The 12,376-nt window shown below is 36.8% G+C and overlaps 1 protein-coding gene across 2 annotated transcripts; it reads left to right on the forward strand.

The window, feature by feature from the left end:
* The first annotated feature begins 5,268 nt into the window (after positions 1-5,268).
* LOC137957125 (aspartyl protease APCB1) lies at positions 5,269-11,089 on the forward strand. 2 transcript variants are annotated; one of them, XM_068804847.1, is made up of 9 exons: positions 5,269-5,904; positions 6,460-6,577; positions 6,672-6,901; positions 6,995-7,231; positions 9,688-9,841; positions 9,939-10,024; positions 10,305-10,419; positions 10,497-10,569; positions 10,757-11,089. In XM_068804847.1, the coding sequence occupies exons 1-9, from the start codon at positions 5,363-5,365 to the stop codon at positions 10,867-10,869; spliced, it is 1,668 nt and encodes a 555-aa protein (XP_068660948.1). In that variant the 5' UTR covers positions 5,269-5,362; the 3' UTR covers positions 10,870-11,089. The 2 variants fall into 2 exon arrangements, with proteins under 2 accessions (XP_068660948.1, XP_068660949.1); XM_068804848.1 differs by lacking the exons at positions 10,497-10,569; positions 10,757-11,089 and having other exon boundaries at positions 10,294-10,413.
* Positions 11,090-12,376: the final 1,287 nt, after the last annotated feature.

A 12,376-nucleotide genomic window follows, 5' to 3' on the forward strand; every position in this document is an offset into this window, starting at 1 on the left:
ATAAAAACTATAAATCATTTAAATAAAATCCTATTACTTATCGATAAATGGACCTCTTATTGCCTTTTTTAAGAAATAAAATAAAAATTAATAATTAATCTAATATATTACTATACTTATCGATAAATTTTTAATCAAATACAATGTCAAACACAAAATTGCTATGAAAATTGCTTCATGCTAAAAGTATTATATCATCAACTGTCAAATACTTATTCAAAAAAATTTTATACGGTTTTCTAGCCCATCTTGGCAATAAAAATTTACTTAGAAAATTATATGATTTTTTAACAAGAATTTATAATTAGAAAAATATTTTCAAAAAATATGAGGCACTAATGGTCCCTATATTTCTACTAAAAATGGCCTACTGAAAATTTATATTCTAGGAAAAACTAGAAATATTTTCCTATGATACATATTCCCAAAAAAAACCTTTAAATAAAATCCTATTACTATTAGTGACTTATTAGAAAGTTACAAGAAATATTTTAAAAGTTTTTTAGGAAAGTTAAATGGACTTTTTATTGCCTCTTTTAGGGAAATAAATAAAAATTAATAATCAATCTAATATATTATTATACTTATCGATAATTTTTTAATCAAATAAAATCTCAAACACAAAATTGCAATGATAATTGCTTCATACTAAAAGTATTACAACATCAATTGTTAAATATTTATTCAAAAATTTTCTATACAATTTTCTACCCCATCTTGGTAGGAAAATCTTACTTAGCAAATTATATGATTTTTAATAAGAATTTTCAATTAGAAAAATATTTTAAAAAAACATGAGACACTAATAGTTCATAGAAACTTATTTTTATAAAATGTATTTTAATTTTTTCAAGAGCTATGAGGAAGGAAAGTTTAAGGAAACAATTTTTTTTTTTTTTACTTTATGATCTCGCACGTGTGAAATCATCTTCGCGCGGGGAGGGGGGATATTATTTCTCCCCTAATTTCTCCCCTGAACTTACTGGCTCTGGTTTTTCGCCGAGACGACGCAGAGGGAAGGGGGTTACAGCGCCGAGGAGGACCTGTCGTCGGGGATGACGTCTGCGACGGAGGCGGCGGCAATGGAAGCAGTAGTGATGGAAGCGGTGGCGAGGAGAGGAAGAAATCGAACGGACGGCCACAGAGGCGGCCGACGAGTAGTTGTTGACAGCGGTAGAGGCGGCGACAACAGCTGACGGGAGGGGCTTAGCGGTGACGAGGGGAGGAAAAATTCCCCCCGCTCCCGATCCCGATCCCGATATTGATCCTGACTCACCTCGAGCCGGCTCGCGAGCTGATGAACTGAACCTGCTTCGGTCGATCTCGACTTGAGCTAGAGAGATAACGAATCGAACCAAGCCGAACTCGAGTCGTTGGCGAGCCGGCTCGGTTCGAAGCCACCCCTAGTTGTCAGCCACTTGGACGATTTCGGATCGGCTCTCTGGGGTGGCATGAGATTGAAAGCATTTTGAATCGAATTGGACTAGCGGTTCGTGCTCATTTAAGTAATGGAACCTAACTCAAGTGAGCTGCGGTTCAGTTTGTGACCTTGTGAGTCGGCTTGGTTACTAAATAAACCCCCTTTCGGGACTCGGCAATGACAAGAGGGGGAGCTTCGAGTTCGAGTTCAAGTTTTCCATCTTCTGGTATTCAAGAATTGTGAATAAATGTTTCGGTGAGAGAACAACCCCATCTCTCTTCCCTCCCTAAATACAATCTTCTCTCAACAACAACAGAATCGAAGCAATCTTGCCTATTTTTAAGGGATTTTCGTATTTCAAGTGTCCTCAACTTATTCCACCACATAAGTCACAAAATAGACCACAGGTAAGCTTATCTTTCTAATTTTTTTTTGGGGGGGTTAGTGCTCTTACCTAGTGTAAGTGAAAGTGAATTACCAAGTGTAAGTGCAAGTGTGGTAGATGTAAAATGCACGGGAAAACACTTTCCTATGTTAGTGACCAAAATAAAAAATATAGTGTAAACAAGAGAATGATTTATTTTTTAGAATACACCTAAATAAATCATATACCTAAACATATAATTAACCTAAACAAACATGATTACTATTCTAATAAGTAATTTAATGTAGTATTAAAATATATTAATATACTAATTAATTAATTAATATTATTTGATCAAATGCTTACTTTAACAATATTTTAATTACCACTCTTAAACCACTAATTTAATATAGTAATAAAAATAATTTATATAATAAATAAATAAATATACTATTTTATTAATAACAATGAGGAGAAAATATGCAAGTTGTTCTTCCACTGAGATAGTCTTTGTAGTTTATAAGAATCCTTTACTCTTTAATATGTTAGCTAATTTGTGAAAGACAGTTTGAGTCATCCAGTAAACTTTTCAAAATTTAACAGGTGATTTTTCTAATGCCTTTTGCAAATATAATGGACCACCAATCCCATAAGAACGCGATACATGTTAATTGCAATGGAATAGATCGTATCTTGCCATGGTGAACATAATTTGTTTGTTTGTCTGTAATATTATCCATGGATACCTGCAAACATAATCACAACTACAAAACCAAGACCTGTGTCAACCTAAAAGACATAAACACAAACACAAAGCATCCCTATCTTCAATCACACCTCTACATAACCACAAAGACACCCCTATCTTCAATGACATCCTATATTTGATCACATCATATCTTCAATCAATTCCCTAACTCTTATGAGACATATTCATCGACTTTCACACATGTTGATTTTCAGGATTCCGTGGATTTAACTCATGGAGAAAAAGAGAAAGACACCTTTTGGGAGAAAATAAGAGGAAAAAAAGGGTTATGGACAAGAATACCCTTAATTTGTATTTATAGATATCAAAACTATTAATATTATAAGAATACTTTTTGCCTTAGTAAGAGTAAATAAGAGACATAAATTATAAAGTAATTACATCATCGCCATCTTTTATGAGATGACTCTTTATTTACCATCATGCCAACACTATGTGGGCCTTCTCATTAGTCTGTGGGTTTGAGCCCATCTTCCACACACTTGGACGTGTGGGCTTAGGCCTATCTTCCAACACTCCCCCTGAAGGGGTGAGAGAACATTATGAATGCCCAACTTGCAACAAATGATGTATAGGATCTTCCCGTATAAAATAACACTCCACCATATCTTCTAACACTCCCCCTCAAGCTGGTGGTCTCTTTTTTCGAAGAGACCCCAGCTGACATAATATAAGATAGAGTAAAATCACTCCTAGCCGTAAGACATCCCTCCATAATCCAGTTAAATGGTCATAGTCAAAAATACTTTCCACTTAATTTCATAGGCCAAAAAGTAGCCCTATTGTGGCGCACAAGTCTACCCACTTTCTCAGGGTAGCTAAAAAAATACCTATTGGGTGAATAATAGACACACTGGATGTTGGGCACACTCCTATCCTCTGTGGGTAATGGGTCTATAGGCATTGCTTAGAAGTGTAATAATAAACTCCTCCATCACGGTGTCCCTCCACAGGCTACTAACTCTCAAATGGTAGGAGTAATAAATGCCAATTAATGGAGTTAACATGTAATAACCCGAAAGATAATATTTTGGGGTCATCATGTGTTTTTTTCTTCGTCAGGATAATCAATACTGACAACAATCAGCAACTGATAAGTTTTTTTTAATAATAATGTCTCAGCCAAAGAAACACAATAACAATAATTAAAATGGGCCTGGGCCCAATAACACATACCAAATAATGAAAATCTTAAAAAATAACTAATAAAATAATTCTCAGATAGTCCATCACTAAATAAGGAAGTTGCACCAATCAATTCCCTAGCTCCTCAACTCTTCAAAAGTAAATGACTGAATATACTCACAAATCGTCCCTTTTTTACTTTAATGCGTGCAATTTCTTTCAATCTAGGTAATCAATATCTTCAGGAAAGAAATTGCACTTTAACTCACGCTTGAAATCTTTCCAAGTGTCAATCAAGTTTTTAACATCTTCGGCATCACCAACCCTTCTTCTCCACCACAAGATAACATCATCAATGAGAAACATAGATGTAGTACTAACCTTTGCTTCCTCATTCGTGAGATTTGAAGTTTTGAAGTACTGCTTAACTTGCCATAAGAAGTTCTCAATCGCCTTTGGATCTCGTATGCCCCCGTATAGTTCAGGTTTAGGAACCTTGATCTTCATGTGCATATGAACCATTTTCCTATTCAAAACGGTTTGCTTAAGAATTGTCATTCTCATCCGCATCTCTTATAACTTCGTTCACACCTCGTCATTGTTGTTGCGAGTATTCGCCTTTAGAATCGTAATGGCAACATGCACATCGTCCTCTAGCCCTTGAACCGATTCAAGGTTATGTTCTTGGATGTCCCCTACTTCTTGAATCTTAGATTCAAAAGAAGTTAAACGAGAGTCAGTTTCAAATGTTTTTTTCTTACCTTTGTTTGGAGCAATTTCCAATATCAATTATGATGAAGCCATGGTTGAAACGTTTTTGCTTTGATACCAACTATCACATTACTAGACTGAGCAAGAAAAAATTCCTAATCCCTCAATGTGCAACCTAACTTACTTTGGGTGAAAAGTAAGGTAGTCAACCTATCTTTTAAGAAGAAACTAAGTCCAAATGAAGAAAAATGAGCCTTTCACATAAAATAGAAATTTTAATTACAAATTTGAAGATGTTTATAAGTGATTTACGAGGCCTATTTATATGGCAAAGAGGATAAACCCTCTTATTCCTTATTCAAACTCTAACTAATAAAAATTTGTTACCTAACGTAAATCTCAAATTTATTTATATTCAACACATGCCTAAAAATCCCTAAAAAATCCAATCTAAAGTAGCCCCCTAGCTTAAAGTTTTAAATTTTAAACCCATCAGCCAACCATTAGTGCATCTAATCTATATATAAATAGAGGTTCAGGTGTTGAAAATGTTGCTCCTCTCGTTCTGGCTTGTTAAGGTTCACTATTCCCTCAAAATGTTGAAATACTGTTTTTTTCGTCACTCGATAAACAAGTGATAGCATCTTCTCTCGTCAGTTAACGTCAGTTTCTTCGTCCTTACGCTTGAGCAAGTTGTAACCATATACGGACTAAATAATTTGGCTAGCTTTAATCACTCCGCGACGGTTGACTACGATCTTTATACGATTATCTGAATAAATAAACCGCGAAAATCTACGTTTCAAAAAGTTCTATTCAAACGGAGGTCAAGTTTCATCCTTCTCACCTTCCTCGAAATCTCCTGCAGTTCTTCCTAGTTCCAAATCGTAGAACGAATAAAGGCTTCCTAGTTCCAAATCGTAGAACGAATATAGGAGAACATAGTGAACGGAAGAACAATTTTTGAGTTGAAATGGGGGACATGGATCAGCCCGTGAAAGGGGTTTTTATAATCGCCCTTCCGCCTGCAGATGATCCTTCTCAAGGAAAAACAATCATTGCATGTGCTCTGTCGGGCCAACATGAATTTCAACTTCCACAACAACATCAACAAGGAGGACGCCCCCAGGCTCGAGCACCAACAGTCCCTCGAATTTCCTCCTATGTCGGAAGACGTCTCCGCAGGCGGATTCGTATTTTTGGCTTCTTGGGTGTCTCTGTTGTTGCCCTTTTAATTTGGGCCTTCTTCTTCTCTGATTCGACCTTCGATTTGCGCGACACTTCCTCAGATAACGAGAGTCAACTCAGTTCTGTTATTTTTCCTTTATATCCCAAGTTCACCAATGTTGGCCCGGTTCAGCGAGATACCGAGCTTAAATTGGGTCGTTTCGTGGGTAGACGTGATGCTGCTGGCCGTGACAAATTGAAAAATCGCAAGAGAGTTCGGTCGGCTTCGTCGGTTGCAATGAATTCGTCAATAATATTTCCTGTGAAAGGGAATGTTTATCCAGATGGGTATGTTGGACACCTCCTGGTTAACCTCTGATGCTCTTAAAATTCTGTTTAAGGAAACCGTTTAAGATGGAGTTTCAACTCCAAAATCATATATGTACTGAATCCTAAAAATAAGATACGAACTTCGCAATTAATGTCGTGTAAAGCTTTCCGAATCAGCTTTTCTTCTATGAGACTTGGAAGTCTGCTGAGACCGCTCTGTTCAGAGATACAACAGAATGCGATAAAAAGGATTTGCTGCCAATAGAGATATGGGAACTCACTCTCTTCTGGAACTTCTTATATTCTATTCTTAGCTTTATGGTTCACGAGATGGGTTTTCCCATGAAGCTTCCAATGCTTTCTGCATACAGCTACAGTTTTCTGATTCAGTCTGTGGTCTTTACCTTCAATTGCGTTTTGGGTTCAGGCTGGTTCTGTCAAATATATGCAGGGTTCTTCCTCAGTTCATTTTATGGTCTTTTTGATTTGTCTGGTTATGTCTTCCTCAGTTCATTTTATGGTCTTTCTGATTTGTCTGGTTATGTCTATTTGGCTGTCTTCTGCTGTAGACAGATTGTATTATACGATTGTCCTCATAGGAAATCCTCCAAGACCTTATTATCTCGATATGGATACTGGAAATGCCTTAACATGGATACAGTGCGATGCTCCATGTACTAGCTGTGCGCAGGTACTGTCTTATCCATATTTCTTGTCATTGCCAAATTGCACGGTATTTGATTTAAGATATATGCTACAAGTCCCTGAATGTAGGACCTATGTAGGGTCCACATCCTTTGTATCGGCCTTCCAGAAAGAATATCGTGACCACCAAGGAATCTCTGTGCCTGGAGGTCCAAGGTGTTCAGAATGAGGCTGAATGTGAATCATGTGAACAATGTGACTATGAAGTAGTATATGCTGATCAGAGTTCGTCTATTGGTGTTCTTGCAAGAGATGAACTGCTGGCTATGTTTGCAAATGAAACCTTGGCAAAATCAAACCTTATTTTTGGGTCTGGAATATCTCACTCATTAAATTCTGGATATGTGTAGTTTGGCCTGTGTGGTAAAATTTACTCATGGACCTGTGTAATGGTTTGCAACAGATGTGCTTATGACCAGCAAGGACAACTTTTAGTGTCACCTGCAAAGACAGATGGAATTCTTGGACTTGGCAAATCTGCAATTAGCCTCCCTTCTCAATTGGCAAATCAAGGGCTCATTAGTAATTTGGTGGGCCACTGTATTCCTCCCGATGTCCATGGAGGTGGATTTTTGTTCCTAGGTGATTACCAATTTCCTCATCATGCAATGACTTGGGTTCCAATGATCAATAGTCCTCTGTAAGTTTCCAATAGTTTATGAAAATCAATTCTTAACTTTGCTGGTTATTCTTAATGCTGCACTTGTTCCTCAGGCATCATACATGGTTTTCTATTGACTTCACTTTTTGTGTTGGGTTGTCTAGTCTCAAATTCTATGCATTTTAATGACTTTTCAAGTCAATACTTTATTTGTCTATACTAAAACTTTACTTTTTGTGTTTAGTCCTTCTATGGTGGTTCATGAATATTATTAGGAAGCATCTTAAAAGTCTACCTACCCTTATCTCAGATAGGTTTTTGGAGACTGATTGTTTGCCCTTCAAGTTTGCATGGAATATCCACTACTTTATACAGTGATTTATAGGGATCAAGCAAGACCCTTTATCCAACTCCTTTATTCCACAAACTTCTCACTTTGCTCTTTCTTCTCATTCCTTCCTATCTTCTTTCCCTCTCTCTCATCTATCTTCTCCTATGGAATTAGAGACAGGTTTTATCCTGAGACTTGTCGGCTTGAGTTCCTACTTGACTTTGGTTAAGGGACTGATCAGTGTCGATGTAAAGCTGGGGCTTCGCTGCCAGAGACAAAAAAGAAACAGTTTTTGAGTCCAACTCTGCCTTTCTCCCTTGGATGTGCATATTATTGTGCTTCTTATGAATCTCTACATCTTGGTGGCTCCACTTATGAGTGGACGCCTTTTTACATGCATGCTCAACCTATTAATTGCATAAAACTCAAAAGATACTGCTGTGCTCCATTCACCAGCTGCTCACAATACAAACTATTTGCGCCTTCTTCTCAATCAATGCAATTTGTGGACCTTTTGATTTGTTTGATAAGCTATGACCGCACTCGTAACTTTGACAAAGCTGCATCAAAATCTTTGTACTCTGTTGGCCCCAAACATACACATAGTGCATGCAAAAAGGCTTGCAAATTTAGATTGGGTAGCATTCATGAGAACTATTTGAACCAAGGTAGTACATCCCCTTTAAGTGGAGACAGCGAGCAACAGCACTTTTTGGAGACTTCTGAGATTTAGTGGAACTCAAAAAAGTGTTTTGCCTTGGAGGCGCAATCTGTTGTGTTATAGTCAGTCTTAAATTTCAGAAAGTCAAACCTTTCGAGGCTTGGCTGTTCTCCCCTTTGGCACATGCTTCATGTCTTGAGCTCTATAAGCTGGAACTTCCCAGCCTTACTGTGTTCCAGTTTGCCTTCTTCCATGGCAGCCTCATGCATTTGATTCAAGTTGACTAGGATCGTGTTCTACATGCGTTCTAGCCTAGCTTCCACCTCCCTCTGGTCAGTCTCCAGCTGACGCACCCATTCTGAGAGAACTTGATTAGCCATATGGATCTCAATCTAATTGACCGGTTATGGTAGTGAACCTATCCATATGCGAAGTAAGCCCATCCATCTAAAATTTTACAATGTGAGGGTTTCATTTTTGTCCATATGTGATCTAGTTGTTAGAGCTTGAGTCTCAAGAGAATTTTTTTGAACATCTTTTGAACATGTGGAGCACATCCTGAGTTAATTCTGAAGTAAGTTGAACAACTGGTAGCGCCAAGCAAAAACCCGTGTTCAAGTCTTCCTTGATGTGTAAAAGAGGGAGAGAGTATGACAAAGCTAGAGTTCCCCAATCTGATGTTTCCGAAAGAGGAACAAAAATTACCTGTCAACTCAACCCGACTATAGCCACCCTAGGACCATCACTGGTTTGATACCAATTTGTTACAGACCTGGGCTTGGTGGGGAGTTTTTGTGCTTAAGTTAATACTTTAGCTTGGTTAAGGGAGAGTTTAGCATGAATGGAAGGCTAGGATTTTGCCAGTTGTGTCCAAAAAATCACCCAAAAAATCACATGGGCCTTTGGCTCAATGGTGGCATGGGAGGGTTTCTGGGGTGAGGTCTTGAGTTCAAGTCTCTCCAGGGGTAGGGTATGTGTACGTGTGTAATCAACATTCAAACAAACAAAAAAAAAAAACGCAGAAAAAAATAGTTTTAGGTTCAACTCAGCCTTTTCTCATGGACTTGCATATCACTATACTTTTTACTACCCTTTACAATTTGGCAAGTCCCACATACGAGTGGGTGCCCTTTTACATGCTTACTCTGGCTTATAATTGCATAAATTTCATAAACTGACACTGTGCCCCCTAATGGATGCCCCATACTCTTTAACTTATATAGACTAACCTACCCTTACAACTTAAAACTCAAATTAGTACTGAAATGAAGTGGACTTAAGGTCTCTAACTGTGACCATTTTTATATTAATTTAAGTTATTTGTTATATGTATGGATCCAAATGTTTCTGAAACCCCTATTTACAATCCTTCTACCCTACTATAATTTTTGATAATGCTTGTATATATATTTTTAGGCTCATGGCCTGGCCTTCCTTGCCATTAGTTCTTTAAAGTTGTTTTTTTTTTTTTTTTTTATGATATCAAATGTTTGGGTCTTTTAGAAAGTTCTACCAGGCAGAATTGAAGAAAATAAGCTATGGGAGCAAACAATTGGATGTAGTTGGAGGGAGAAAGAACACTGCACGAGTAATTTTTGACAGTGGCAGCTCCTATACCTACTTAAAACAAGAAGCATATACCAGGTTAATGGATTCTGTAAGTGCTTCTACTTGCCCAAAGCTAGAATAAAAGACTTTTAGAAGTTTTTCTTGACCTTCCTCTTAATGTTCTGTTTCTATGGCTGTTGTTGCAGTTCCAAGACCTCAGCCTCGAGCATTTCCTGCGAGACAAATCAGATCCGACCTTACCTGTTTGTTGGGTGGTTAACTTCTCAATCGGGTACTTAATTCTTTACTTTGTGTTACTGTAAGTGCCTCATGAAGGTCTCACTTGAGGACCTTTTCCCAGAATCAACTACTTAATCTACTTTTCTGGCTGGTTATGCGATATCCAGATGCACCAATGGATGAATGCTACCACACATGGGACATGTCTAGTCATCCGATAGAGAGCACTTTCCACTCCCTTATGTGACTTGACTAGCATGTCACTCCTCACAAGTTTCTTATCGATAACTATGCCATGTATCAGTGAACCTGAACTAGCAGGATTCTTGCAGGTCGATTAAAGATGTCGAACGGTTCTTTAAACCTTTAACTATCCACTTTGAGAGCAGATGGTGGGCTAGAGCTGCAACATTAGTTATTCCTCCCGAGGGCTACCTTGTCATGAATGTAAGAAGTGTTGGCTCTTAATTTCTCTAGGAAAACTGAGGACTTTTTGCTGAAATAGTGCAGATGTGTTTCTACAGAGCAATGGCAATATTTGCTTGGGTATCCTTGATGGTAGATGGGTGCAGGATGAGTCAACCTATATACTTGGAGGTCAGTTCCAGTACTTGATCCTTTGAAAAAGAGAAACCCATTTATCAAACTATATTTTATTTTCATGAGAACTTAAAAAATTTCAAAATTATTAGCTTCTAACGTGTCTTCTACTCAGTTGGCAAAATTTGATCTTTACCAGATGACAGTGTTTCTCTTATTATGTTTAAAAGCTTCTTCTTTGCAGACATTTCCTTGCGAGGACGGCTGGTTGTTTACGATAATGTTAAGCAGAGAATTGGGTGGGCGCAGTCGGATTGTGCGATGCCGCCAGGTCTTAAGAGCAATCCCCTCTTTTGACTGCTTCATCTTTAATTTTGCACGGATCCTAGTCTTCTAGAGTATGAACTATACCATTTTTGTCACTTTTTTGTCAAAAAAAAAAAAAAAAAAATATTATATCATTCGTTTGGGTCAGGTTTAATTTTGAATTCTATGGTCATAGTTGAAGCATTGAAAACCTCACTTGTGTAGGAAAGTGGAAACAGTTTTGTATATATATATTATTCCATTTACTTGGAAATTAAATGGTCACTGCATACATCTGCTTCTTGTGTGGAAAAGTGGTTACTGAAAAAAAGACATATTAAATAATAAACAAAACAAGGGAGGTTCAACTCTCAACTCAAGCCAATAAAAGTTGAATTCCATTTTTTCTTATTTAAAAATTATATTATTTACATAAATGTCATCTACTTCATTATATTTATAATTAAAATTTAATTTTAAAACTTAAATTAGCATTAATTATGAACAAATGGGACAATAAATAAATAAACAATAAGAAGAATCAAATTTTCAGTCATTTAGTTCAAATTTGATGATTAAATTTTAAAATAAGTGTGTTTAACTCATAAAGTTGTAAGTTCATATTCCTTTTCTTTTCTTAAAAAAAATTGCAAGATTGGTGACAAATTATATCTTGAAAATGCTAGGTTCACATAGTAATTGTTAGGCAATTTAACTCAAAGCACAACTACATTGGTCATTGTAAATCATTTTTGGTTTTGATTTGAGTTGTGGTTTTATTATCACATGAAAGTTTTCTAATTTGGGTCTTGCTTCAAGTTTCACTCTTGGTGGGGTAGCAACTTGGTGCAACTTGGTACAACTCCAGCGTCTTGAGCGAGATAGTGGGCAATTTCCTTCTAGACTTAAAAGGTTCTAGAAAATATTTTGAAGAAAGTGAAAAACATAAGAGAAATAGAAAACCTACACCTTATTTGGTGAGATAGCCACTCCTAAAGTACTTTCAAACTTCCAGTAATTTAGGGATGAATGAGAATGTATTTGGATCTTTGGAGGAACTAAGAATGCCAAGAAATACAAGAAGATGTGAAGAATTTGGCAGAATTGAGGATATTCTCTTACAAAAAGGGAATTAGAAATTTTCACATGAAAATACTTTTTGAAAGCTTAAGTTCACCAATAAATGCTCAATGAATGCCTAAGATGAGTTTGTACCCCTATTTATAAGTTTATTGGAAAGACTAGTCGTTTTAGACTATAGTATAAGAAGTTGCACAAAAGGGTTGATTGATCGTGTCTTTTCATTGATTAATCAATTGCTTTCTAACAACTATATCTTAGAGTTCTTATGACTTTATGATCAATCATAATATTGATCAAAGTATTTTCTAAATGTTTTGTAGCAGATTGGTCGATCGTGTTGCTATGGGTTGATTGATCATGCTTTATACACTAACCTCAGAGGATTTTGGTTTTTGATCATTCCTACATAGATTGAACGATCATGCTTTACAACTTCTACCTGTAGCATCCTATATGATTGATCATGCCCAAGGGG

Source organism: Aristolochia californica, unplaced genomic scaffold, assembly GCF_029961685.1.
Source record: "Aristolochia californica isolate CCGP_79_NKW_82.1479 unplaced genomic scaffold, dmAriCali1.0.hap1 SCAF_2, whole genome shotgun sequence".
NCBI classification, from domain to species: Eukaryota; Viridiplantae; Streptophyta; class Magnoliopsida; order Piperales; family Aristolochiaceae; genus Aristolochia; species Aristolochia californica.